General features: G+C 36.2%; 1 protein-coding gene across 3 annotated transcripts in view; it reads right to left on the reverse strand.

Moving 5' to 3' along the window:
* Window positions 1-492: 492 nt before the first annotated feature.
* The window catches only part of ARFGAP3 (ADP ribosylation factor GTPase activating protein 3), a 35,928-nt gene continuing 8,804 nt past the window's right edge, over window positions 493-27,616 (reverse strand). For 2 of the 3 annotated variants that reach the window (XM_064460734.1, XM_064460743.1), the window contains exons 4-17: window positions 26,303-26,413; window positions 25,846-25,977; window positions 23,748-23,831; window positions 20,538-20,625; window positions 20,073-20,129; window positions 18,277-18,323; window positions 15,953-16,098; window positions 11,693-11,818; window positions 10,979-11,098; window positions 8,311-8,448; window positions 7,790-7,913; window positions 6,661-6,751; window positions 2,330-2,451; window positions 493-1,625 (exon numbers count right to left, since the gene is read on the reverse strand). In XM_064460734.1, the coding sequence (XP_064316804.1) occupies window positions 1,608-1,625; window positions 2,330-2,451; window positions 6,661-6,751; window positions 7,790-7,913; window positions 8,311-8,448; window positions 10,979-11,098; window positions 11,693-11,818; window positions 15,953-16,098; window positions 18,277-18,323; window positions 20,073-20,129; window positions 20,538-20,625; window positions 23,748-23,831; window positions 25,846-25,977; window positions 26,303-26,413 (1,404 nt within the window). In that variant the 3' untranslated portion in view covers window positions 493-1,607. The remainder of the gene's footprint in view (window positions 1,626-2,329; window positions 2,452-6,660; window positions 6,752-7,789; window positions 7,914-8,310; window positions 8,449-10,978; window positions 11,099-11,692; window positions 11,819-15,952; window positions 16,099-18,276; window positions 18,324-20,072; window positions 20,130-20,537; window positions 20,626-23,747; window positions 23,832-25,845; window positions 25,978-26,302; window positions 26,414-27,616) is intronic. The other variant, XM_064460751.1, reaches the window with a different exon arrangement.

Raw genomic sequence — 27,616 nt, forward strand, 5'->3', positions numbered from 1 at the left:
AAAACTGCAAATCATTACCTGTAATTTGGGAAAACCAAAGCAAGCCCTGACCAGTACGTTTTCTTGTTATATTAGCAAAATTATCTCTAATGGGTGGGAAAGGAGAAAACAAAGCAACTCTTTTATTGTAAAGCTCTACAGTTAAGCAGAAAAAATGCTTATCTTGTAGTACTCAAAAAAAAAAAAGATAATTTTTGGATTAATAAATCTAAATGCAACAGCCACAAAAGAAAGTTACCAGAACTGAGGGTTAGATATAAGAAGCAGCTAGAAATTAAAAAACAAATACAGCTATACTGTTAACTGTATTTCAACACAGTATTTCAATACAGTAGCTTATTTTCTACCAACGCCTTAGCGTGTTGATTTCTAAATCACTATAGCAATCTAATAAGAAAGCTAGTTTCACTAACTGAAATTAAAGGCTAATTTTACCAGACCATTGTATAGACAGAATACAGATGGCTGTATTTAGAGAGCTGGAGACTGGTGTCTGCACATAGAAATTTTATTAAAAAATGAGTTTATATCAACTGTTTTTATTAGATATCAGCAGTTTACAAATTTGAATTAAGAGATAAAATTACAGAACGGAATTAGCTTGAGCTCATTCTTGGTTGTGAGGTTTTTTCTTTAAGGTCATAATCATTTTTTATACAGGATGTCATTAACAATAAATTTTAGACTGTCTAAAACACAGCCCCACTATTTCCTCATTCAGTATTTCATAATTTATCAAAAAACTAAGATTGTTCTAAACATTTTAAACAAGTATTTAATGAACTACTCTATTAGGCCCTTTATATATTTTAATTTTTTTTTCAATTTGTACACAATACAGATTTTTAAAAAGCACTTAAGGATTCTATATTGCAGTTTTTTGTAACTTTCAAAACTAGGAATAAATAGATTGCTCCTACGACAAGATGAAATCCACTATTCAATATACCACGTGTCTTGTCTTCTCCTTACCTCACATCTAAGCATACAATTGTCTAGCAGGAATACCTTTTTCAAACACTAATTCCCATCATTTTAATGCACATCAATTTACGACTGCAAGAGCTTCTACTTCCTGATAAGCACAGGTTTAACTTAATTCTACATTTTCCTACAGTCCACTAAATACCACCTCAGCATATGCTTAATTTACATTTTCTTCTCCACAGCTCGTATGACAGTCAGAAGACAAGTTATGTCTGGTGAGTAAGGATGGAACTGCACTGAGGTTTCTATTAGGAAGCCTCATTTCCAATGCCCGCATTCATCCTTCTTTCTCCTTCCTGCCTCACAGCCAAAACCAGTAATAAAATAAAGCTTCCAACATCTAACATTAAGGTTGCTAAGAAATACAAGACTGTAAAGGAGTGGGGGGAAAAAAAAAAGCATATGCAATGTAGCAAGTTGCTACAAGATTTCTGCTCTGTAAAGATGAAATAGCAGTAAGAAGATGGTGAGCCAGAAAGCTGCACAAGGAAACAAATATGCTGGAACAAGTAAAAACATCAACAGTCTTAAGGCAACCTTCATTTGAATCAGCAGTGTGATTACTTGTACAGCCGAAGAGAAATCCTTCTTTAGCGTACTTGATTATGTCCACACAGATGTTATGAACCATATCGATCCTAGAAAAGTAAAAAAAAAAAAAACAACAGACAGACATGACTATACATTCCATTGACAAAAATGAGTTTTACTTACATTTGTAAAATAAATAGTAGCTTCATTCTTAAAGACTTCAACAAAATTCCAAGAACTGGAGTTCATGGTTAAACTCCAGGATAATTAGCCTGATTTTCAAACACCTGAGAGCTCCTGCTGACCTCATATAGGAAACGCAAACTAACTGGAGCACAAAGCATGCTTCACACTATTGAGATCAGGATGACTTAATTTTGAGCACAAACACGGATCAAAGAAATGTACTACTGTTAAGTCAATTAAAGAGCCAATACAAGAGTTGGGCTGGATGATCTCTGTGGGTCCCTTCCAACTCAACTACTCTATTCTGAGTTATGAACTATTACTACTTTAAAAATAGAGTGACAGCAAGTAACTTCCATGATGGAATTTTTGTTTCAGTTGTAAGAAAAGAAATAAACTGTATAAGGGAAAGGGCAAGAAAGAGATTCTAAGGAAAGTGAGCTGTCAGCTACAGATTTATTGTTAAAAAGATAAAGATCTACTGTCTACCGTAAGAGGTCTATAAATCTCAAAACCAAATTAATTCTTTTCTCCCTACAGATTATTCAACGGCAGGATCCATGATACTAAGGTCCTACAAGAAGACTTTAACTGATGGTTAATATATTGTAACATTTTTACTAACCTGTATAGATGTCATGACTCCATTAGCAAGTACAGAAAGTTTTCCAGCCACTGATTTCACTCCTTGTTTAAACTGAGCTATATCAGGAGCTGAAGGCAAGACATTTGTAATATTGTAGCTTCCTAAAAGGAGAACACACACACACAAGAAGAAAACAGGACTTTATTTTAAAAGCAGCCTTTTTTTTCCACCCTGAAGTATAATATGTACTAAGACCACTAAATACCAATGTCTGATTGACACGGTAAAAAACACTAGGCACAGATATCAATTTTCTTACGTGCATCTTCCTTTTACTTTTTTCCATTGTTCATAATTCCACTCAGTGTGTCATCGCCTACACTTTGTATTCCCAGCTGAGCAATTAATGTTTGGATAATATATGATTTATTCTGCACTTCCAATCTGCTGCAATGTTATTTGTCTTGTATCCTAAACAGCTGTTATTACTTTGCAATTTAAAGATGAATACACTTCAGTAGTGGCTGAAGTGATGAACCCTATTTGTGTGCATGCATAGGCGTGCTTTGCATGCTGCACACACATACTTTGCATTCCTACTTCTGAGGCTTGGAAAATTCTACAGAAATTATAGTAAAAGTAAGTAAGTTTTAAAACTCCAGAACAATGCTGGCAATCCAGCCTTCCTTAAAGCCAATATAGTTCGGCCAGTGTTAGCTCTACTGCTATTATGAAAAGTATAGGCCGAAAGATAACAGAAATCAAAGATGTTTCAAAACTAACTGCATGATAGGTATTAACATGCTAACAATCACCCACTCATTTGCAAAAAGAATCACTGGCACACCTTAATATTAAATACCTGATACTAAAAGGCACAAATGGCAGTAAACCAGCATCACAGAACTATGACCGTGGGAACAAAAGGGGCTCCTGAGAGGAAGCATCCTAAAACAGACCGTTTTCAGAATGGAGACTGCAATCTATATCCTTCATTTAGACACAGTCAACTGATAGTCATGACCCGTCGGGACACAACTGGTAACTTGTGGGCAGTTACTGAACCTCAGCCAAGCTCATCCAGCCGCAGACTCCAAGCCTGCACAACTGTAACTCATTTTGACAGCAGCTCCATACAAAACATTGCTATACACTGGCAGCCCTTTCTCGTCCTTTTTTTCTTTTTGAACAGGGGTGCAGGAGGTCAAGAGAGAGAACCTGCAGCTCCTCTTTTCATGGGAAATTAAAGACACCTGCCTCATTAGCAGACTGAGACAGACATTACTGTAGACAATTTGATTTGCTGAAGCTAAGCGGCTGGTTCATAGTGGAAGATGCATGGTCACATTCAGAGAGCGTCCCAGCTCATTCTTCAAAGCTGGCTAGTAGCTGTTTCTACAATGCATGGGCACACTTGTTTACAGATTATTTTCAAAAATTCACTGTCACTGAGACAGCCCTATTTCTGAACTGTAATTTTCACTTCCTTAAGATCTGTTCCACTTATCAAATGCTTCGGCATTTTTGTTATTCAAGTCAGAGTCAGGGAAATAAAACTTGCAGATATAAATAACTTGAGAAAAGCTCTAACCAGTTCTCAGCCACGTAAATTTTCTCCTGTTTTTCTGATTATGTATGGTTGGCTGAAAAAATTCTTGTAAATGAGACAAGGAAAGCAACTCCTTTTTTTGTGACTTCCTTCAAAAGCAGCATCTATGAGTCAGCCATCTGACATGCCATTTTTCATAAGCAACAGGTCTGAAATAATGCAAAGTAAAAATATTTTCTTGCAGCCCCCTCTTTTTGGTAAATAGTTCCTAGAGTATCCTGTACAAAAGCAAGTGTCCCAGGACTGTTCTACCCTAATACCTCAGCAGTGCTCATAAAACCAACTTTAGATTCAAAGGACATTTTATTCTGGCAAGGACCCCAGAATTACAGCAGTGTTTTTGTTGCCAACCTCCGGTCTCCTGATTACTTTTCTTTTATGGAACTAATGATGGCCTTGGCAATAATTCAACACCAGACAAGCTATCAGTGCAGTAAAATTTCTCCAAGAAGGGCCATTGTCAACAGATAGTCTTTTTGTGGTGGGAGGTGTAACAGAAAAACATGCAAGAAAGGAAGATTCTGTAGATGGAATATCATGTGAATTTATAATACATCACCTAATAATTCCTGATGTGTTTTTTCCTCACTGTTATTTTAGAGCAATTAACAACCCACAAAATTTAGCCAAATCTAAGTCTTTGTAATATAACTTTAAATTTACTGTTGAATTACACACCAGTCAGACTGGCAACTAACTCCAACTAACCTCAAGTTGCACGCAGGTGTTTTTCATTCCATTATTAGGAATCTCTGCATTCCCCCACAAGCCCCAAGAACCTTTCCAAGTGGTCAATGATTAATAATCATCTGTGCACAATTCACATACACATAATAAACATTACATAATTGCCTGTAAGTACCCTCATTCAGAATATGGTGAGAATTTTATCATGTGTATACATACGTGTACATATAAAAGCACGTTCATATGTATATATATACACAAGATAAATATATATATCACACAGTTTGCCCCATCTTTAACGTATATTTACCTTCTCTTAGTTCATTCTCATTCATTTCTGTGTAAACCCCCCCAAATTAAAAGAAAAATTAATTCCATATAAAATAATTTATACACAAGAAGGTTGAAAGGATGAAGAAAGTACTATTCAACAATAGCTAGATAATAAAATAATATTTGTCATCACAATCCCATATATTACTGAAAGCACTACCATTTACAAATTCAGAAAGAAACACCACTTCTTTGCTTATGTTCCTATCATCTTTTTTAATCACAAGTCTGGCACCATGTTCCAAATATTCTTTCAAGTGGCTAAAGTAACTTAGTGTGATTCCTGCTTTATGTCTCCTCCCCTCATTATTATTTTTTTTAACATTTCTGTTGACTAAAATCCAGCTTAAATAACTGGTAACAGGAGTTATGTCTCTACTAGCCAGTGTATTCAAAACTTGCTTTCAGAGGATCAAAACTGAAAAGTCACATGGCTCTTTTTTTTTTCTCTCAAATTTTTCCAAAGAAAAATCAGATGCTGCATACTGTTTACTTTTCCAGTCTATTTATATAATGACTCACAACAGACTTCGAGTTCTTCAATGATTCTTTTTTTCCATTTCTTTACAAGTTACAGAATGAAACCTAACTGATCAGGTCAATAAAATATTCCAGTATTTCTAACCTTTTCTATTTCACATTATTGCACTATCCAAAAAGGCTGTTGGAAAGGAATCATGAGAAATTTTCAATAGCCTAAGGCGCTACTTTTTAGTCAGTCTAATCAAATACTTCTTCCTTTCTAATTTGAACTATACTCTCCAGTGTAAGGTGTTCCAACAAATCCTTTGAACAGACAAACCAATTGCAAAATTTCCTTAATAATTTGGCAAGACCAGTGTCAGAAGCAGATATCCCAATGAATGCATATGCCACACAACAGATAACAGAGGAGAAACCATACGAGGAGCAGCTAAAGTCACTTGGTTTGCTCAGCCTAGAGAAGAGGAGACTGAGGGGAGACCTCATCACAGTCTGCAGCTTCCTCACAAGAGGAGGAGGAGGGGCAGGCGCTGATCTCTTCTCTCTGGTGACCAATGATAAGACCTCAGGGAATGGCAGGAAGACGTGCCTGGGGAGGTCCAGGTTGGGTATTAGGAGAAGGTTCTTCACCCAGAGGGTGGTGGAGCACTGGAACAGGCTCCCCAGGGAGGCAGTCACGGCATCAAGCCTGGTGATATTCAAGAAGCATTTGGACAATGTCCTCAGAGACATGGTGTGAATTTTGGGGTTGTCCCGTTCAGGGACAGGAGTTGGACTTAATGATCCGTGTGCGTCCCTTCCAACTCAGGACATTCTATGATTCTATTATTTTATTAATGATTCCTCTTAGATTCAATATTATTATGACAGCTATTTTCACATACATAAGTTACTTATGGTAACTTATAAAAAAAAAAAATCTACCCAATAGTCAGCTTAGGTGCTGTCTCATTTGTTTTTGTAATAAAATATTACATTTTTTTTCTTTGATAAAAATTATTCACGATATAGTCAAATATTTGCAACAAGTGACATAAAAAAACAGTATAAAATACTGAACTTACTGATCTGAAAATACAGAACTTGACGACACCTGCTATACCTTTTTGACCTACTAGAAATACTAATGCAAACTGCACTTCGCATGCTTCTTGTGTGCGGAATACAGTGACAGCTAGCTGAAAGAGGAACTAGAAGCAGAGTACCAGAGCAGCGGGAATGCTGCATGCTACAGTTTCTCACTCTGTTCAATATGTACCTGGTGGTTGTTTTTTCTGATCTTCAAACAAGTCAGCTGAACTTATAGAGGAGCTTCCAGAAAGTCTTTCTAGTCGAGCCCTTGCTTCATACTAGGAAAGAATTGAGAAGAAAAAGTATTGCAACAGTATGCTGTCATCTTTTGCGGTCATGTCAGATAATTCTGAGGTTACAGATACAGTTTTAGAACACACAAATCCAGGAGAAGTTGACCATTCTGAAAGCTGTTCCCACTTCATAGTTTCCACATGACTTACATGGTGCGAGTTTGTCATCATCTCGCATAATTTCTGAGTTGATCAGAGTGTGACATTTACTACTGCAAAACCAAGAGGCCTATTCACTGTTAGCTACCCTAAGAAAGGGGATTGCTGAAAAGGTAGAGGAGAATGAACTACACAACCATCAAAAACAACTACTGAAAAACGTGAAATGCAGTGGTTGGGTAGGATAAGGAAAAAGCACTGCAGTTAACATCATGTTAACCCCTCGAATCACACAATGCTTTTAATTCCATTTTTTTCTGAGTTCCTTGGGAATGGTAATACACTGATTACATTCTTTTACATTACTGTTTACATGTTAATTTTTCATTAGAAATAGATTTTTAAAAATTATGCCTCTCCTCCAAAATGCAACATAATATTAATCTGGTTTTTATTCCTAGGCAGATTCAATTACGTGTCATTTGCCGAACCATTTATCTGCTTGCTGAGCCTTACAATAGTAATAATGTTTCCATGTAACAAATACAGAGGGGATGGCTGTTTTAACAATCGTTTGTTAGCATCAGTTTGGGTATTTAGAACAAAAGAAGTAAGCCTTCACCCAGCATGAGGCTGATTCTTTCAAAAATAAAGGCTGCTGAATCATAGCCTACCACTTTTATCAGAGAGGAATGATGTTTGACGTCAGGTCCTACCTGCAGCTACAACTCCTTAGGAAAAACTAATCAGAGTTATCAGACTTGTATATTTCTATCAAACAAATATTCAAGTGGACATAATGCTATAAGATTACTAATTTACCAATTTTAACTATTTATTGCCTTCTCTTTATACAAGAACACCATGTTTAGAGTCAAAGAATATAGTAACATTCAAAAATATTTATCACTGCTTTCTACTTACATCAGCATGATCTTGCCTTCCAAAATACATGTCTGATGAAATTGCTTTTACATTGCCAAATTTTTTTTGTGCTTCATCTGTGTTTAAAGATGGTTCATATTCAGGCTTACGACGAGACATAGGCCTAAAAGAAAAATAAACTGCATTAGTGAGTGTCACTTATTTATATCATGGCAGAATGCAATAAATCAAACAAGAAGCACTATCATTATTTGAGTTTCTCTCCATATCTTGTGTCTACTTCTTTTTTTGCTGAAACGCTTTGGAAATTACCTCCAGTACATATGGTCTACAACACCGAGCAAAACAGTGCTTAAAATGTAAATAACTAAACAGGAAATTCAGCTTAAAAAAGAAATTCAGCCAGTAAGTCCCTTGACTGCAGATGAAAAGTTATGGCCAAATTTTCCCTGTCGACTGAAAAAAATCCCTACTGAAAAAAACTACTACGACCAGGACTCAAATCATATTAATAAGCTTGGGCTTGCTGTACAAAAATCAGTTAGGTTTTCTTTGTATACCTGTCTGAAAATCCTGTACTTTTTGAAGATAACATTACATCAACATCTCTACTGTTATTTTCTTTCTTCCAAAACGAATCTGTATTGTCATCCCATTTAGAGAAAGTGCTGCTCCTCAAATCTGAAGAATCATAGTACCTAAGATAAAAGACAAAAAAAATTGAAAAAGTAGAAACTTTATATTGTTAAATAAATATTGCTTTAATAAATGTTCACTAGCAAGTAAGTTTTCAGCACAATGGTACTTGTCAGTGAATACTTTGGGTTTCATAATGTTGGTCACAAGCTTTGTGCAGTTGAATCCAATTGATTTTTGGGTTTTGCACATGTATTTAACCAAATGAGCAGTTCAGCCTTTCTTTAGGCTGGATAATGCCATGAATATGCAGGCCTGAAAGATCTGGTCCCATCAAACACAGCAGAGCAAAGTTCTCATTACTTCAAATTATTATTTTCTCTTTAGTGCTAGACAAAGCACTGGGAAGAACATTTTCAAGATATCTGGCTGGTTTAAGAGCTCAGTAGCTAAGAAAACTTCAGGATGGCCCCTGTGACCAAGGATCCTACAAGGTAACGAAGCCTACTCATAAAGGCCTGGTGCTCTTGACAATCTATACTAAGAAACCAGCTATGAAAAAGCCACAACTTTCAAGGCACTTTGAACACTCCAAAGAACCAAAAGCACCTAACCCATGGCATCCCACTGTGCTCTGGTTACACGTGAGGCAAAGTTTTCTAACTAAGGGGCTGCCAGTGGCTAATCCCACAGTTCCATACAAGTTAATCTATAAGCTATGCAAGCAGAGAATCTGCTCTCATTTTCCAAAGCATCAACAAACATAGTTCAGAGCAGTAAGGAAAGCCCTTGTCTCTGGTTCTGTATATATAGTTTTAATACAAGTATTAGTATTAAATAACACTGATCTTTGTAACATGTTTTATTAAAGCAATGCTAAATAACATATTTCTTAAAAGTGAGTTCTAGCGTAATAATACAATCTTCTCTTGCATTTCAAAATGGCAGGGAAAACAGGGAAAAAAATGAAGCTTGTTTGTCAATTCCAGTGGTATCTTATCTTGACCTTTTCCCCTTTGATTATCTACACATACCTAAACTTACATGGAAAATCCTTGGGGAAAAAAAAACCAAACCTATTAAAATGCCAAAGAGTAAGAATTTCCTTTTATGGTTAAATAAGCTTTTTTAAAGTTTGGGTATGACCAGGATAGAGTGTAAGATGATCAAAACAACAGGAGGCTAGCAGAATGGAATTATTCAGTAGAACAAGCACAGCATATCAAAGTCTGCATCTGTATTTTGTGAAAAATAAATACATTTAAAAAATGTTCTCCATGTTTGTGCTATGAATAGTCAGGACATTGTTTCTGCAGCTTATGAGTAATGTGACACCTTCAGCAGCAAAGTCTCCACAGCTTGGAATAAAGGATAATAACCACCTTACAAACCTTAGCAAGTCCAACAATCTGACTTTATACTTTCTTTGAAGAGAAAGAATTTGTATACCAACTCCAACTAGATCCTACTATTGCTATAACTAGAAGAACAAGAGCTGGGAACAGCTAGGTTACAATTTATCTTCTAATTATTGAACCAAAACACATTTAAAAGCCTCTTCCATAATTCATCCTTTGCCTGCTAGTAGGCTTACGAATAATTTGAGAGCAGCGACAGTTCTTATCAAGGAACAAATAGAGAAGCACTGAAATGATACCTGTTATTTTAAAAGACTGCTGCCAGTTTACTTGGTACCACATTTGCATTTCTGCCACTAGTGATTACACTAAAAAGTAATGACACAAAAGCCTTTGTGCTTTTATTTGCCTGTCTTCAACTGATTAGGAACAATTTTTCATGTTTCTGCGGCACCAATCCAATAAAGGCAGTTTATAAAAGGAACACCTGTTTCTATCAGTCCAGAAACAGCTGTTTTATTGCAATTAGCGCCTGTACGACTAATTCTTTTTCTTCCCCCTCCCAAAAGCAGTAGTTTATAATTTGCATTGCATTCTTGTTCTGACCAAAAATTTGACAGTTATCTTTTGCTTACATTTTATGTTCAAATACATAAACCACATCAAATAAGACAGCAGACATCTACACAGTACATCAACATACAATACTTCAAAAAGATTTAAGCTTTTGCATTTGGCATCCATCCAGTTAAAAGACAGATGCAACTGTAGTATATCTAGTATCAGACTTCAATATCTGTTTAATTTTAAAATTAAGTTGAAGACAGTACCACACGGGAAAAAAACAAAACCAACAACAACAGCAAAAGAACAAACATGAGTGATTCTGACAAAAAAAATCCACTGGATTCGGTATCCAACAAATAAAAGCTTACATGGCAACTGTCTGTGCAAGCAGAGACTAGACCCCAAACACGACAAAGCCTGTAAATGCACAATTCAGACTACCTTTTCAGAAGAAGTAACTCCTCTTCTTTATAAATACATCTGCCATTGAGGTAAGGTCAACTATTTCACTTTTCTGATTTAGATGTCCCCTGAAAATATGCTAGGTGTGTAGACCTGTCCACTTTTCTTCTATTTTGACCTTAAGTTCCAAATATATAGTGTGTATTTGAATATGTAACTTGCATATCCTTCTAGCGCCATTCAAAATAACAAGTTTATATATTACCTTGAACTAGAAGAGAAATATGAGTCATCTACATCATCGGTGTACTTCTTCGGCTTTGCAGCTGCAGGTGTTTCCTGCTCTATTGTTTGCATATCTGATGTGACTGAGTGAGAAATGCCACTGGGGACAGGAAGAAAATAAGCATGTAAGGGATGAAAAAGCTCACACCCTAAAAAACCAAAAAGACATGAAAGCCCAAATCTTGTTTCTGAACCTTGCTGATAAAGCACAAGCTATACAAATATTTAAGAAGAAAGGAGAAATTAAAAAAGAATTTTAAAAAGTCCTGGAAAACTCAATTGTAGTTTTCTGAAGTAGTGACAGGACTTCTGAACACGCAGAACATTCCAACAGCTGGAAAACACAGCAGTGTGACCTTTTTTCAGAGACAGATTCTGTCTTTCTTGTAAAAGACAGACTATATTTAGGTTGGTACTGTTCACTGAAAACATCCTGGCTGCCTTCCTCACAGTCAGCTAATGGAGGCAAACACACTACAGATATCCTACAATTCAGGTTAACACCTGTCTGGCAGGTTAGAACTTAAGTCTATCAGAAGCAATCCTGCCCCTTCCCCCTGACAGATACTAGATTCTGTAATGATATTGTTTAGGTTTCCGTAACACACTTTACTCATTTTTTCATTTCCTAAGTAAAATGGATAACTGCATAAAGCCACAGAGTATTTTAAATAGTTTGTAGAACTTCACATACCTTCTGTTGCTGCCAAACCCCATGCCAAGTCTCTCCAATTCATTCTTCTTCTTACCAGACAGATTTAACTTTTCTTCTTTTGCTTTAATATCAAGATCTCTGTAGGCCAGCCGTAGAGATGATACGCTAGAACAAAACATACAGTTAGCACATAGCTGTAAAATGCCACACTGAATGCCCAACCCAATAACATTGGTAGAAAACTAACAATATATATTGGCATTGCATTTTGTATTTCCTGCTTTTAATGAAAATATTAATTAATAATTGGATTAAATCCCAACTATAAGGATGGGAAAAACCCAGCAGAGAGGACTATCTAAATGGGACCCCAGTCTGTGTATGCACAGGCAGTCTTTTCCAAAACAAATGTGAAACGTACTACTGCTAAAGCTCAGGACACAGTTTTGCATCACCATTAAGTCAACCTGGAAGAGTCTTTTTTCCACAGTCCTTATTCTATGTGATACCAAATAATTGTCAAAATTATCCAACTCTGACATACTACAGTACAGTCGCAGTCATGATATGATACCAGTAATGTTTTCTCCAAAAGTGCAGCTTGGCCCTGCTACGTCTCCCTCTCTCCACCCCCTTGCTGCTTCTAGTGGTTTTAACATTTGCTATACATGTGCTCTTGAGACAAGTGCTCGGAGGTAGACCACACTACTTCCTTACTGATGCTGCCCTTCCCTGTGCCCTTAAAAGTGTCTCAGAAGAGGGGAGGAGTCTTTGTAGTCCCAAAATGGAATATATCCTGTATCATGGAAACACTGAAGCATCCAAAACCCATCATTTTCTGCACAGCTGGCAAAACATCTTGTCATCTGAGATATCCTTACAGTTCAGATATAGTAAGCTGTCTTTCTGAGACGCCATAAACCATCCTATACCTCAAAACAATCTTAAGTATTTTCCAGTAATACCAGTGTAGCAGAGACAGAGGTTTTAAATTATGATTACAGAATTGTAGAAACACTGCTTAAATTTGTTAGGTTAAAAGGGGTACGATTAGTAATTTTAATGAGCAATGCAGCAATATTTTAATTCATAAGCTGTGATTGGCATAAAGTACAAATGAATACTATCAGAATAAAGGTAAATGACATTTAGGATGCTGCTGGTAGACATTCTGCTGTAAAGAGAAAGGAAGTACTTGAGTCTGAAAACCCTTGTAACTTTCCATCAATTTTGTGCAGGAGTGAAAAGAAAACAAGTTTTTCATCAAGGAGTATTTTCTTCCAGTGTGTCTCCTAACAATTTGATTGCTGAAACAGGCTCTTCCCAGCTTGATTTTTCTGGTCCCATGCATACTGACTTAACTTTAACCAAGAGTATAAGATGCCCCCACCGAAGTTCATACCCTGCTGGTTAGTGCATCTCCTGCAAGACAGGAGCTGTGGGGCCGAGCCTGTTGGAATAAGAGAAGCACAACAGCTGGTCTTCTTCCTTCACAGACAAGGGATGTAGATACCAGCCTGCTATAAGGAACAGGACATCACTCCTCCACTGACAAGGCATTCCAAAAAGGAGGAGAGCCATCTCAATCTTGTGATGATTAGGTATCCGTTGGTGGGGGCTTTCAGAGGACTTGAAGCCAGAACTAAAAAATCACTACGTCTTATGTTCAAATGCTTGTAACAATAGAAGTCAGATACAAACCAGGATGCATCTGTGGAATGACTTTTGAAACCAATAAAATCAGAAAAATATATATCTTCAAAGCACAGAGTACATTCAGGGACATTTAAAATCAATTCTTACAGTTTAGGACCAACTTACACAGAAAATTGAAAATGTTCTCTAAAAGTCAACTTCAAACTGCTACTGATAAAATCTGCCCAGAACTTTAAGTAGAAAAATTAGCAGCCCATCTTATGAAATCTGTTTTATGAACATCAAAGACTTACTCGTTGTTGATTAAAACAAACAGGGATACTGACCCAATTTTTTTAAAGTAACTCCAGTAATCTATTCTTTTGTCAGTTGTCATGGTTTTGGCTAGGACAGAGTTAATTTTCTTCACTGCAGCTGGAATAGTGCTGTGTTTTGGATTTAGGATGAGAATAATGCTGATAACACACTATGTTTTAGTTGTTGCTAAATAGTGCTTACACTAGTCAAGGACTTCTTCAGCTTCCTATCCTCTGCCAGTTCCACAAGAAGCTGGGAGGGGAGGGGGCACAGCCAGGACAGCTGACTCAAACTGACCAAAGGGATATTCCATACCATATGAGGTCATGCTCAGTATATAAACTGGGGGGAGTTGGCTGGGTGAAGCAATGATCGTGGCTCAGGGACTAGCGGCATTGGTCAGTGGGTGGTGAGCAGCTGCATCACTTGTTTCCTGCTGCCCTAGGTTTTGCCCCTCTCTCTCTCTCTCTCTCGTTATTTTCATTATTATTATTGTTATTACTACTACAACTATTTTATTTTAAATATTAAACTGTTCTTATCTCAACCCATGAGTTTTCTGGCTTTTGCTCTTCCGATTCTCTCCCCCATCCCACAGGGGTGGGGGGCATGAGCAAGCAGCTGCAGGGTGCTCGGTTGCTGACTGGGGCTAAACCACAACAGTGCACAGTAGAAAATAAAGAAACTGTGTAGCAATTATAAAACCACATTTTAAGTTTTAAGTCTCAGGACTCTTTCTCCTTCTAAGTACTAGACTACAAAAGCATTGCTTCCATTCCCACCACGCCACAAAGACACACTGAATTAATTTACTAAAATTCATTACTCAAGCTTTTAAAATTAAAACTGCCACACAAATTAGTTGAAAGCAAATGAAATTTTAAAAGTATTCATCCTTCTTTAATTTTGGTACATACTGCCATCTACAGTTAAAACCAAGAAGTTAATCTCAAGGGAAGTACAGTTATCCTGCCTCTACTGGGATCAGATCCGTAAATGAAGTATATATGCACCCCTCATGTCTGCAGACATTTTAGAGGGTTCTGGCCACTGCAGAAAGGTTGCAGAAAACTTGTACTAAAGTATCTGCATATATTTATACATTCCTGACACAAAAACCAAATCACTACTTGAGACTTTCTTCCAAACTGAATTATATCATTAAAGATAGTATCTTTACAGAATAAGAAAAAATAATAATGAACAATCATTTTTCTTGTTATTTAGTAGTCCATTCCTCCAAGTCACTCTCTGGTAGTTTTTGGCAATCACTGAGAAGCATGACTTCGTGGGTAAAAATACTTCAGGAAAAATGAATGATCCCCTTCTGATTAATATTTTTGATGTACACAAAACATCCATTTCTGCAGGGGCTATGTAAAAGTGAGCACAAAGAGTAGGGAGGAGATTATAGACCAAAGAGCTTAGTACCATGAGCCCAGTGTGATCCTGTAATTATGTAATAATTCAGAAAATTTCTCAATAGGTTATAAAAATGATGCATCCTAGCACTTGAGAGGATGTTAAGCTTTACAACAGTAAAAGTGTACACTAACCAACTCTTTAATAGTCTAATTTTGATGACAACTAACAAAATGTTAAAAACAAACAACATGTAACAGAAACGTAGTGGAAGCAAGCGGGAACAGCACCCTCTAAGCTTTAGGGCTGAGTATTTATTAATAAAGATGGACTAACAGATTTGAGGTCTCGGACAAAAATATTGAAACGGTTTTGGTGAAAATGAAGGCAGTTCCAGTATAAAACAACTGAAACTCAAGGAGGCAATTCTGGCCATACTTAAACTATCCTCCACCTTCAGCATAAAAACTCTTACCCAGTAAGTACAAATAAAGCTGAATATTTGTATGTTCCCTATGCTCTTAGAAGGACTATTTTAAATAGTATTCAGTTCACTACACCAAAACAGAATAAACTAGGTAACTCGCACAGTGTAAAGAAAGTTCAAGAGACAAAAGTCTTCTGTGGTAATACTTAAATTTAACGTATTTTAGATTTATTTTACATTTTATTCATATGTATTAGTAGAATGTCTCCTTATTTTCTGTGTCAAATAAGAATAACATTAAGGTTATTTTCAAAGATAGCATTGGGCTATTTCTACAGTAAATCATCAACTGTTAAAACATATACTTAGTGGCAAAAAAAGGGCAATGGGGGAATTACTATTTGGCCCATCTCATTGGGGACTTTTTTTTTTAAAGCAAGAACTGAAGTTTTATTTGGATGAGCTAATTTCTGGTAGTATTTAAAATGTTGACAATGACTTCATTAACATGAAATTAGGCTCCGTGTTTTACCATTGTATATGTAATTCATACTTACAGTGGCTCTTCCTTCTCTGTTTTCTTACTGTTATGAAGATCCTCTTGTTCCTTCATTTTATCTACAGCTTGTGCTTGTTTTTCGATCTCATTAAAGCTTTGGCTGCTTACTTTTTGTGCTCCCAAACCACCTTTTTTGGCACCAAGCTTGATTTATTGAAAAACAAAAAAACAAAACCCCAACATTATAACTGAGACCATCATCTCAACTGACTTCAGAGTCAACTTTGAAAGCAACAGCAAACATTATGCTCTGTTCTGGAGCATATAAAATCAGCAATGAAGATCTGGAGCAGAGAAAGTATTTTTTCATATTTTGACCCTCTACATGCTTCCTCTACTAACTCTTACAAATTTAGTTAGGTCTGTGGTCAACCATCACAGGGTAATGAAACTATTACAGTTTTAATTGTTTAGAAGTTGGCATGTTCAAATAAATGTTATAATATATAGCGCAACTTTAGTTAGTTAATAATTATTTTGTTGCATAGGAATAACATAATAAAATTTGTTGCAATGGAACCATTTGGTGCTCATTCACTTAATTCACAATTTACATTTAGAAGTGGCAAGGATTCTTCAATTAGTTCTCACTGGCCACTGCTAGTGTGTTATCTTAAGACAAAGTGTTGATTTATTAATATTTTTAATACATGTGTACATAGGTATTTACTGATTTATGGTAGGAAAGCAATATACAAGTTTTGTATATACATGTATGCATGATTACCCTTCACATATGACAAAACATTGTAAACTTTTTTTAGATAAACATGCCAGCTGAGAGGTTCCAGTTTTGCACTTGTTCTTTTAAAATAACTGTGGGATACATATTCTTTGATTCTGATTATCAAAGATCTAAAAACACTTATTACTACAATATTAATAGATACAATGACGCTGATTCAGACAGTGGCACAGCACTCAAAACGCTGTTCTTAGTCTCCCATGCGTTTAATTCCTCACCTGCAACACTGTGGCAATATTAATTTTCACAATTCATTTATCTTAACTTTTTAATGCTTTAAAGTCTTAATCTAAAATCTCTGGCCTATGTACAAACAGTTCTAGGCTCTGACACTACAGTTCACGAACTGTACATGCACCTGTGAACCCAGTTATGTTGTTCTTACTGTAAGGGAACATACCTGCATAAACTTTTTAGAATAAGAAATTCCTCTTGCGTATTAGGGCCCTCTAGTGGGAGCAAGAAATAACAGGCTTCAATCTAAATGACTCTTCTGCTCCAATAAATCTTCAAAATCTTTTGCCATACAATAGCTCAGACTTAAAAGAAGTGACTCCTTGTAACACACTGTCACCCTAATAGCCTAATATTAGGGTTATTTTCTTGGGACTCAAGAGCCAAACATTCAAAACCTAGCTTTTCCTAGCTAACTTGAGTTGTCTCACTCAGTGTTCAGGTTCCTTGAACCACCATTCTGAGATACTCAACTCTCCTTAAGCCTGCTTTACAGAGACCAGATGCCTAAGTGTTACGACCCCATGCAGAAACAACTCTGTAAACCATTTTGAAACTATCTTGAATTGAATGCAGCTGCAAGTTATCTATAAATGCAATCAAACACCATACTGCTGTGTGGCACAAGATGATGACTGCTCCAGAAATACATATCTGAATGTCTCAAACTCAGCTTATATTGACAGATTATGCCACACATGCATATTTTACCCACTCAGAAGGGCTACTGGAACTCCCTCTGTTTTCAGGATTTGCTACAAAGAGATCTCAATGTCAACTAACTTAGGTGAAAGCCTGAAGAAGCCCTGCAACCCAGTATCAGCAAGTGAGAAGAAAGGTTATAGGGCATCAGTGGAGTTGCAGGGACAATGGTTGTGAAAAGAATTAAAGAGAAGCGGGATATAGACCTTGACATCAATATATGCTTTGACTTTTTTTGTTTTACTCATTTTTCATAAGATATCACCCGCTGTTCAGATCCAGACAGCACAAAGAAACTGACACTCAGATATTCATGTGGAAGTCTAGACAGTTCAGTGAGCTATATACACATAAACAGACTTAGAATTTATCTGAGGTGGAAGACAACGCACGGATCTGAAGCACTCTCTACATAACAACAGTAACCTGTAAGACAAATTCATCTTAACAATAATCCATCTTCAAACAGACCACTGGCTGTTTTGATACAGAAATGGTTTTCAATTCCATTTTAGTTTCATAAACCATTACTGATACAAGTACTGTTTAGTGTTAACTTACGTGATATGTTTCCGTATTGCAATCTATGTATTTCCACAGGTCTACAATACAGATAATATGTATTATTTACACACACTTACCCCCTTCTTAGCTTGATTTGGCTTCTTTTTTATGAAGGTGGTGTTCTCTGCAAGGATTAAATGTATGTTACTTTTATTTTTATAATATTAATATAATTAATATAATAATTTTATTAATTCCAGAACTAAACAAGATAATTTCCACAATATCAGGCTCAAAACAGTTTTAGGAATTTATTTTAATGCTTTGAAGTATTACAGTTTCTACACTAAGAGGCTGAGATACTAAACCGAGTTACAGGGAATGGACCTGTGAATATCTCCAAGAAAATGTGAGAAATTCCCTCTGATGGTATCTCTCACAAATACATAACAGGAATAGAATTACAGCTCAGGTTTCAGTTGTAGATACATGCTAGTAAGCAGAACAATAATGTGGGACTTGCTATTCTAAATCAGACTAGAGGTCCATCTGATCCCGTACCACTTCCAAGATTAATTGTTTCCTGGATAGATAGGTCTTGGCTATGTCTAAACCCACCAATGATACAGATAAAACATACCTGTATCATCATAAACAGAATCACAAACATTATCAGATATACTCTATCACTAGATGGAACAGCTTTGTTCAACTGCCTAAGTACAGTATTGGGAGTTTGAAAGTTACAGCCTTAATCCTTTGAAATATATCTTGAAACAAAGAAAATAAATGAACATACATTTTGCTCTACATGAAGTCTGACACAACTCCTCATCTTAATCTTTTTAATGAGACTCTAATAAGACTCACTACATTCTGTAAGGCACTGTATTGTGCCTTCTTGACAGCGACCAAGAGCCAGGGTAAACCTCCCACAATCACAAGTTTTCAGTCAACAACTCATACTGAATGCTTGTACATACAGAAAAATCGGTTTGAGCTGAAATTTAGTTGGAAATGGGCATACACAGAACAGAGATTCTTCACATAAGACAGAACTTGTGATGTCCTCAACAAACAAGAAAAAAAGCGCTTGTTTTATTAGAACATGTGTTAAAGATACAAATGACAAAAACAGGAAATGTATGCAGTTAACTACTTTCCTAGCCTGCAGCTATATAAAAACAGTGATGAAGACCATACCTTCTTGAAGCACTGAGTTAGACCTGGCCACCACTTTTTTACTACCCCTGTGCTGATGAGAATCAATGCTCTTTATTCTTAGAAACCTGCTCCTGCAGGATGATCCTCAAAATGATAGATTACTGATGTACTTTATTCTAGGCTTTTTTAATCAACTTTTTTTTTTACTTACTTACACTATGATACACTCTTCAGTGTTAAGTAAATTAAGACTCTGGACATGGAAGATATTTTATTACAAATACAAGAGTTTTCCAGTTTAAATTTTTATGTTCAGTTTTCTGGAAAGGGAGCAAAAACTACGTCTAGATAGAAAGACTGACCTATGACCAAACAAGATGTGTTTGCTTAACATAAATAACAGGCCATTAATCACAGCACAATGGTCTATTCCACCTGTGTGCTTTAAATGAAGAACTTAAAGCAGTCTTACAGGAGGTGTAAAACATTAATGGTCACCTTTATGAGGTGTGATACCTGTAGCATTTAAATTCATCAGGTTGGCTAAGATAGTTAAAACCAGAATAACAGTGACTAAAATTAATTTCTAGGAAGGATTACACTATTTAATAGAAAAGGTTATAACACAAATTCAGATATTTCAACTAATTCATGCACAGTGATGTTAAAGTAAGTATTCCACATCTCTTCCCAGTCATACATTCTCTGTACAAATGAATATTTAAGTACACTATAATGGCTGCTAAAATCTTCTCCTTACACCCATTACCTAATGCAGCTTTTGGTGAGGTACTAAGGCAATCAACACTTGGTCCATGTTCTGGTCCTAAAACGTAATGAATAACAAGGGTAAGAATATCAGAAGACTCTTTAGAATGCTTAAAATACCAAAACACAACTCATGGTACCACACAACTGTTTGATACATACAGTGTAATGTGTATTATAGTGTAATTTCTATTACAGCTTTACCAGTTACTAAAAGAGCAGCAGGCACCCAAATATTCATCTGAAGTCTTTTGAATTAAATTTTAATTTGGATTTATATTAAACATTATTAGGAACATGCAGTCTCACACATCTAGCATAACCCTTCTAAAGAGTCTCTCCTCTCTAAAATTCTTGTGTTATTAGCATGGTTAGGTTATTTAACTATTAAAGTAGGGTAAAAAGAGTCTAAACAAAGACATTACCAGAAAAATGCAGTGTATTGTTAACAAATAATTGGTTATACCTTCATAGCATTCTGGAATATTTTCTGAGGTTTTCTGCTGTAGAGAAACTGACTCTCGCTCTGATAACACCCACTCTGTATTCTTTGCCTTGAAAAAAAATTACAAAATCAAAAGTGCATACAAAATAGAATACAGCAAATAAATATGAGCACTGATCTCAAAGACTGCCTAAGCACCACTGATTAGGTAATGTTATATATATTAGTTAATATGTGTTTTAACTGTGCTTTAGATTTATTTATTGTATGCTAGCTATTAGTTTTCTTTACTCATAACAGTAATAAAGTACAGGAAATCTGGATCATTTATTTACACATAATCACCAAACCTTCTCCCCACACTAAGGTCTTACATTTCCAATTTTCTGACATTTAGTTTTTGATTGTGAGCAGTCCTCACAACTTTTCCTGATGAGTCCTCCCATTTCCCTTAGATATATCCTCCTCACCAGGCAGGCCTGTGACCTGTTCACATCAGCATCTGCTTAGTATTATCTTTTCCATCAATGCTGTGCCACTGCCAGTTCATGCTTATTCTTCCCTAAAACCTCAATTTCAAAACTTCCTGACATCTCCCTCTCAAAACATCCATACCCAAACAATCTCTTGCCCTGAGGTACACAGACTGCTTGTCTCTAACCTCCTGCCTTTGCAGCAACCCAAAAAGTTTGCTGTGAAAATTTACTTTACCCTACCCATACATTCTCTTAAGAGGGTTTGTATCAAGTTCCTACATCTTGTCCTCAACCTCTAAAATATTTACAATACTTTTCTGCTTAAAATTCTTTTTCTTTAGATTGCCTCAGTTTATGCTTCTCTCATTCAACTGCAAGCATTCTTCCAAGTCGCCTTTTGCAAAGGAAATACTACACATATTTTTCTGCTATCAGGACAGATGATCTTCTGGTGAAGACACTAGACTAGAATGCACAATAACTGGGTTTTTTTTGGACTTGGCAATTAACATTTATGAGTAATACAGCAATCTTCCAAGTCTGTAAAATGTAAATACTCTTTCGCTGTTTCAAAGATGCTGAAATTTATTTTTATAAGACATTCAAATACTGGCTGCAGTACAAGTTCCTAAAATAAAACAAATAAATAGCAAAAAAGCTGAATTTCCCTTTAAAATGCACCATTTTTGAAACCTCACAAATACAACAAAAAAGTTACATTTTGAAATGTCACAACTGAATAACCAAAATAACAAAAATAAATTTTCATTTAAATTACAGCTTTTTTCATCCCTAAGCATCCCATATACACTAGAAAGTCACTAAAAAGTCACATCATTTTTACTGTGTTATTTACCCAGATGCAGATATGAGCAACTTGCATACATTTTTATTACTTGCTGCTAATGCACATGCACAACCATGTCATGACAGGGGAATTAACACGCATATGAACCAGTGAAGAGTTTTCACAACAAGGGCTAATCTTATAGAATCGTTAAGGTTGGAAAAGACCCTTAAGATCATCGAGTCCAACCGTTAACCTACCACTGCCAAGTCCACCACCACTAAACCATATCCTCAAGCACCACACCTACCCTTCTTTTAAATACCTCCAGGAATGGAGACTCCACCACTTCCCTGGGCAGCCTGTTCCAATGCCTGACAACCCTTTCAGTGAAGAAGTTTTTTCTAATATCCAACCTAAACTTCCCCTGGTGCAGCTTGAGGCCATTTCCTCTCGTCCTATCGCTTGTTACTAGGGAGAAGAGACCGACCCCCACCTCGCTACAACCTCCTTTCAGGTAGCTGTAGAGAGCGATAAGGTCTCCCCTCAGCCTCCTCTTCTCCAGACTAAACCACCCCAGCTCCCTCAGCAGCTGCTCATAAGACTTGTTCTCTAGACCCTTCACCAACTTCATTGCCCTTCCCTGGACACGCTCCAGCACCTCGATGTCCTCCTTGCAGTGAGGGGCCCAAAACTGCACACAGTACTCGAGGTGCGGCCTCACCAGTGCCGAGTACAGGGGCACCATCACCTCCCTGCTCCTGCTGGCCACACTATTCCTGATACAAGCCAGGATGCCATTGGCCTTCTTGGCTGCCTAGGCACACTGCTGGCTCATGCTCAGACGGCTGTCAACCAACACCCCCAGGTCCTTTTCCTCCAGGCAGCTCTCCAGCCACTCCTCCCCAAGCCTGTAGCATTGCATGGAGTTGTTGCAACCCAAGTGCAGGACTCAGCACTTGGCCTTGTTGAATCTCATACCGTTGGCTCTAGGTCCCTCTGTAGGGCCTTCCTGCCCTCCAGCAGATCAACACTTCCACCCAGCTTGGTGTCATCTGCAAACTTACTGAGGGTACACTCAATCCCCTCATCCAGATCATCAATGAAGATATTGAACAGGACCAGCCCCAACACTGAGCCCTGGGGAACACCACTTGTGCCCGGTCGCCAACTGGATTTGACTCCATTCACCACCATCTTCATTAGATCTTCATCTAATACCCAAGCTCTTTGCATTCTTCTCTATACCAAAATATGACTCATGATCATACTTGTATTTTAGGTGTTCACAGACTGCACTGTACTAGAAAGCGATTATACTAGAACACTTACTATTGTTGTAATATACTAGGTGTAATAATAATTGCTCTAAGTTTAAGATCACAATTATTGGAGTTGTTTTCACCAGTATTTTTCAAATACCAAACTCAAGAGAGTCTCTGAAACATTAATCTGTGAAATAAACACTGCATGTATCACCTTAAGGATTAATTAAATGAAAACCAACAGTATCAATAGCCTTCAGAAAGTTACTTTAACTTTTTCAAAAGAGGATGTAAGTGTTTTGGAGGAAGAAAAAAATGCTTCTGCTTTAGCAAATGTTTTAAGAACTGTTAAACTTTACTGATTGAAAACCAAAGTTATCACAGTTAACTGTTAAAAAGTTAAATCAGGGCACTCCCAAGTAAGGAATTATGAGTCCAAGAGGAATTGTATGCCTACAAAAAAATATATAGTTTCATTCCACATTTAGCTACTATTTGGGTCATTCTAAATTATCCCGTTAGAAAGTGGTTCACATCCAGGAAGAATTCTGAGACCCACAGCAGTAAAACCAGATAAATGTTAACTCCCTGACCTACCCTTTCTCTATAAGGTTTTCTTTCAGGGTTTAATCTCCATCATAGAGCACCTAGTTAACATTAGTGTTTACAAAGCTAACAAGAATTAAATACAGGTAATTGATACCTTGGGAGAAACATGGGATGCAAAAAAGTCTTCCTCTTTGTTTTGAGGTGATACAGGTGGCATTCCACATCCATCTGTCCACAGCTAGAATTAAAAGAGAGAGAGAGAATTTTACAGGACAACTGCAGGAATATTTTTTTTTCAAATGCACTAGTCTTAAGCTTACTCTTCTTTTTTTCAGGTTAAAAATTTATTGCTTTTTTTTCCCCAGGACATAATTTTCCTTACAAATTTATTTGAGCTTCAATATGTGACATTCATTTTTATTTATTTCATGCATCTTTGATGTGTTCCTTCACATTACTGATTTCCTTCCTAAGAAAATGCTCAGTATAAGCTCTGCTGCAGTAATACTGACAATATTTAGTATCACTAGAGCTTAATAATAAGGAAGATTTTTCATATTCTCATATAAGGTATTTTCTCTCTAATATTTTTATTTTGCCCAAAGCAAAAAAAAAAAAGCCTGAAAACATAACACTAGCAATCATTAGAAAAAATTTTCAGAGTTGTATCAGTGTGGCCTGGTACTGATGGATTTTCCCACCTAGTCTCAGAGTCCCAAAACCTCTGCTACAGTTAAAACAGATTTTTCAGGATGCTAGCTAACATTTTTGAGCTATGCCTGATCTCAGGGAAGGCTGGAGGGCCCGCAGTGCCGCAGGTCATTCTTAGCATTGTGCAGAACAGGACGTGATTTGCACTCCAAGGTTACTTATATGCAAATCATTTCTTATGGTTCTTTTTACTATGTACAAAAGATACATGACCAAAAATAATGACCTCTGTCAAAAAGGTTCCTGAATACGCAAAAAACTTACCTCATCATTCAACAATCAACTGAATCAGTAAGTTAGAGATGAAATTTTTAAAAATATGACAGGAGGCAGATGGTTGGTACTAAATCTAATTATCTACTTCAGCAATTTAGATAGCACATAACCACTTAAGCTTGCATATATTATTTGAAAATATATTTACTAAAATTTTAAAATAATAAATGCATAATTAATATAAAACAATTGGGTGGAATCTGTAATTGAAAAAAGATAATCACAGTTTTTCAAAGTGCCATTTGGGGAACTTGCCGTCAACTTAAATGCACATATTTTACATCTAAAGCTGTTTAGTAGTTAACATAAATATTCTCTGAAGTTAGTGATATGACCTATATTGTCTGTAACATTCCTAATATAGAATTATTATAATCCATTACATTTCATGCTATTTGATGCATAGATGCTTTTCTTCTAATTCCAACTCATCTGATCAATTTCAAATGTTAAAGTCACGGACTTTAACAAGCTGAATTAAACTATCAAAACGTGCTTTCTGTGTAGGCAGAAGAGAACTGCTGTCAAACTTATTTAACACCTCAGTAAACTAATTCTGCATACTTGCTAATAAGCTCTTCCTGACAGCCGCCCAACTTAAGGTTTTCATAGGATGCATGGAATGTTTCACCATTTTTAAATGGAGAACAGCAAGTTCATGACATATATAACCTGCTAATTTTTCAAAAAATTATTTTTGTAGGAAAAAAGGCAAAAAACACGTGTACCTGTTCAAATCAAATCCCACTTAAATCACAAATATTTTCTAGTTAATTCTATTAGCACTTTTATATTTTTACATGCTATACTTCTCAATAATAATTCAGTTCCAGAAAAGCAAAAGTAAGACCATTATATAGTTCACGGAGAAGTGCTGACATTTTTTATGCAATGCCACTAACACAATTTTGGAACACACCTGCAAAACAAAGCTGTTTCTGTTCTCAAGAATACCTGTAGTTTCTGTCTGGAACTCCTCTAAGTTACTGCAAACGTAACAACTAATGTTTTGAGTAACCCAGAAGTGATCCTGAAATATCAGGCTGAGCTCTATCTTAATATTCTTTTTTTTTAAAAAAAAAAAAAAGAAAAAAATAGCTGCAAATAGTTTACACCCCAGCTTGCCTATTCACTGCTATATGTACCAGTACCACTCAAAGACATATAATCTTTTGCACTACTTATTATAAACGTAAAATGACTGTAGAGGGAAAGAAGGGAACGTTTTTTAGAAATCTAAACAACATAGGACACACACTACTCACATCAGTACCGTACTTTCTTGTTGCTTGAGTTGCAAGCGATTTAATCTTCTCCTTGTAAAGCTGAGCACCACGACTGTTATACTTTGCATTGGTATCATTCGTTGTGCACCCATGTTGATGGAAAAAAGCAGACTATGAAGCAGAAAACAGAAAATGCTATGAGAAACAGGTTTAAAACCTTATGGCATTTAACATAAAAATCTATTGCAGTGCAGCAAAATACTCTGCTCCCCTATCTAAATTTAATCTTTTAAGTTATTAAGTCTATGTAGACCTCCAAAGTAAAAAGAAAACTCCATTCTGGCAACTTCTCTACATCTAAATAAAACAACAGAAAAAACAAATACATTAGTGGGACATTTTAAAAGCATATACAAACACAAGCTCCCCACCATACACAAAGACTCCTAGGTCTGCAGCGAACTGTAGAAAGGAAGAGGTAATTGATTGCCAATACCTGTGCTTCAAAGGACATTCCTGATAGTCTAAGAGTCATTGCTTGGCTTCCTCTCTTGCACGAACAATGTATGTTCAATAGCATCAAAATGACTGTATGAAAATGGCCTTCCTTCAAAGAAAAGTACATCTATACACGTATGTATGTACCTATATATATTTATATGCTTGTATACTTATATAAAAGTATCAATGAAAAATTTTGTTCATATTTAGGATCTTAAACCAAAAGCAAATCAATACACTTATATCAAAGTTCCACAATGTGGAGAAAAAGAGGGGGGAAAAAAAAAGTTGTTTGAAAGATGAAGACATGGAAAAGCTGGGCATTTTTTCAGTACCTAGAACTGGCTAGCAAATCACGTCATACATTCTTGCACAGAACACGTCAGTGTTCTTACTACCTTGCTGTTATTACAGTAAAAGATAATAATCACGTTTCTGATAGGATCAGCAAATCTAGATAACCTACGGTTATGACCTCATACTATGCTTTGCAGTTGCAGCAATCTAGTGTACAAGTACCAGACTTTGTATAGAAATTAAGCAACAACCATGCAAGAGAGCGATAATGACAGTCAACTTCTGTGATTACAACACAAACAGTTGTAAACATCACAGGTGCCAAAATTATTGTGCATCTTTGCATTTAAATATACACACCTATCAACTTGATATTCAAAGCTTTTTTTTTTTTTCTGTAAACCCTAATTCTGATCATCATAGAGATTTGTTCTGAAAACAAAATGAACTAAGAACACTTCAGATTTTCTAGCAATCTGGTATGTAGCTACAAAGCTCAGGACTGCCATTACTCAAGATTCAGCATCGCCAGGCAATTAGAGAATACAAATGACTAATGTTAATCTGATAGTGCTTCTAAACTGTAGTTAGTAAAAACAGAATTTGGTACTTAAATGGAATAAAAAGGGAATTATTTTTAAAATGCAATTACAGGAAAGATGTTAATTTTATTATTTAAATGTCCAGACATTTTACTAAACTTGTCTTTAAAGTTTCAAGTATTAATCTTTCTAGGTAATCCAAAACAGGCTATTGTGAATTTGAGGTATTTGAGAGGTGGGTGTGGGTATATTAGACCTCTTGGTACAATGTATGATAGGAAACAGTGACATCCAAGCAGAAAGACAAAAAGTGATAGAATTAAATAGTAAAGGCTTATCATTAAACTTCTAGCAATATGCTTTCCAAGATTAACTGAAGTACTTTTCAAACTTTGCCACCTCTTCCTTCTGACTGCCTTAAAACCTTTTGCTAAAAATGAAAATATTTTTCATAAAAAATCTCCCTCTTC

Source organism: Phalacrocorax carbo, chromosome 1 (assembly GCF_963921805.1).
Source record: "Phalacrocorax carbo chromosome 1, bPhaCar2.1, whole genome shotgun sequence".
In the NCBI taxonomy this organism is placed as follows: Eukaryota; Metazoa; Chordata; class Aves; order Suliformes; family Phalacrocoracidae; genus Phalacrocorax; species Phalacrocorax carbo.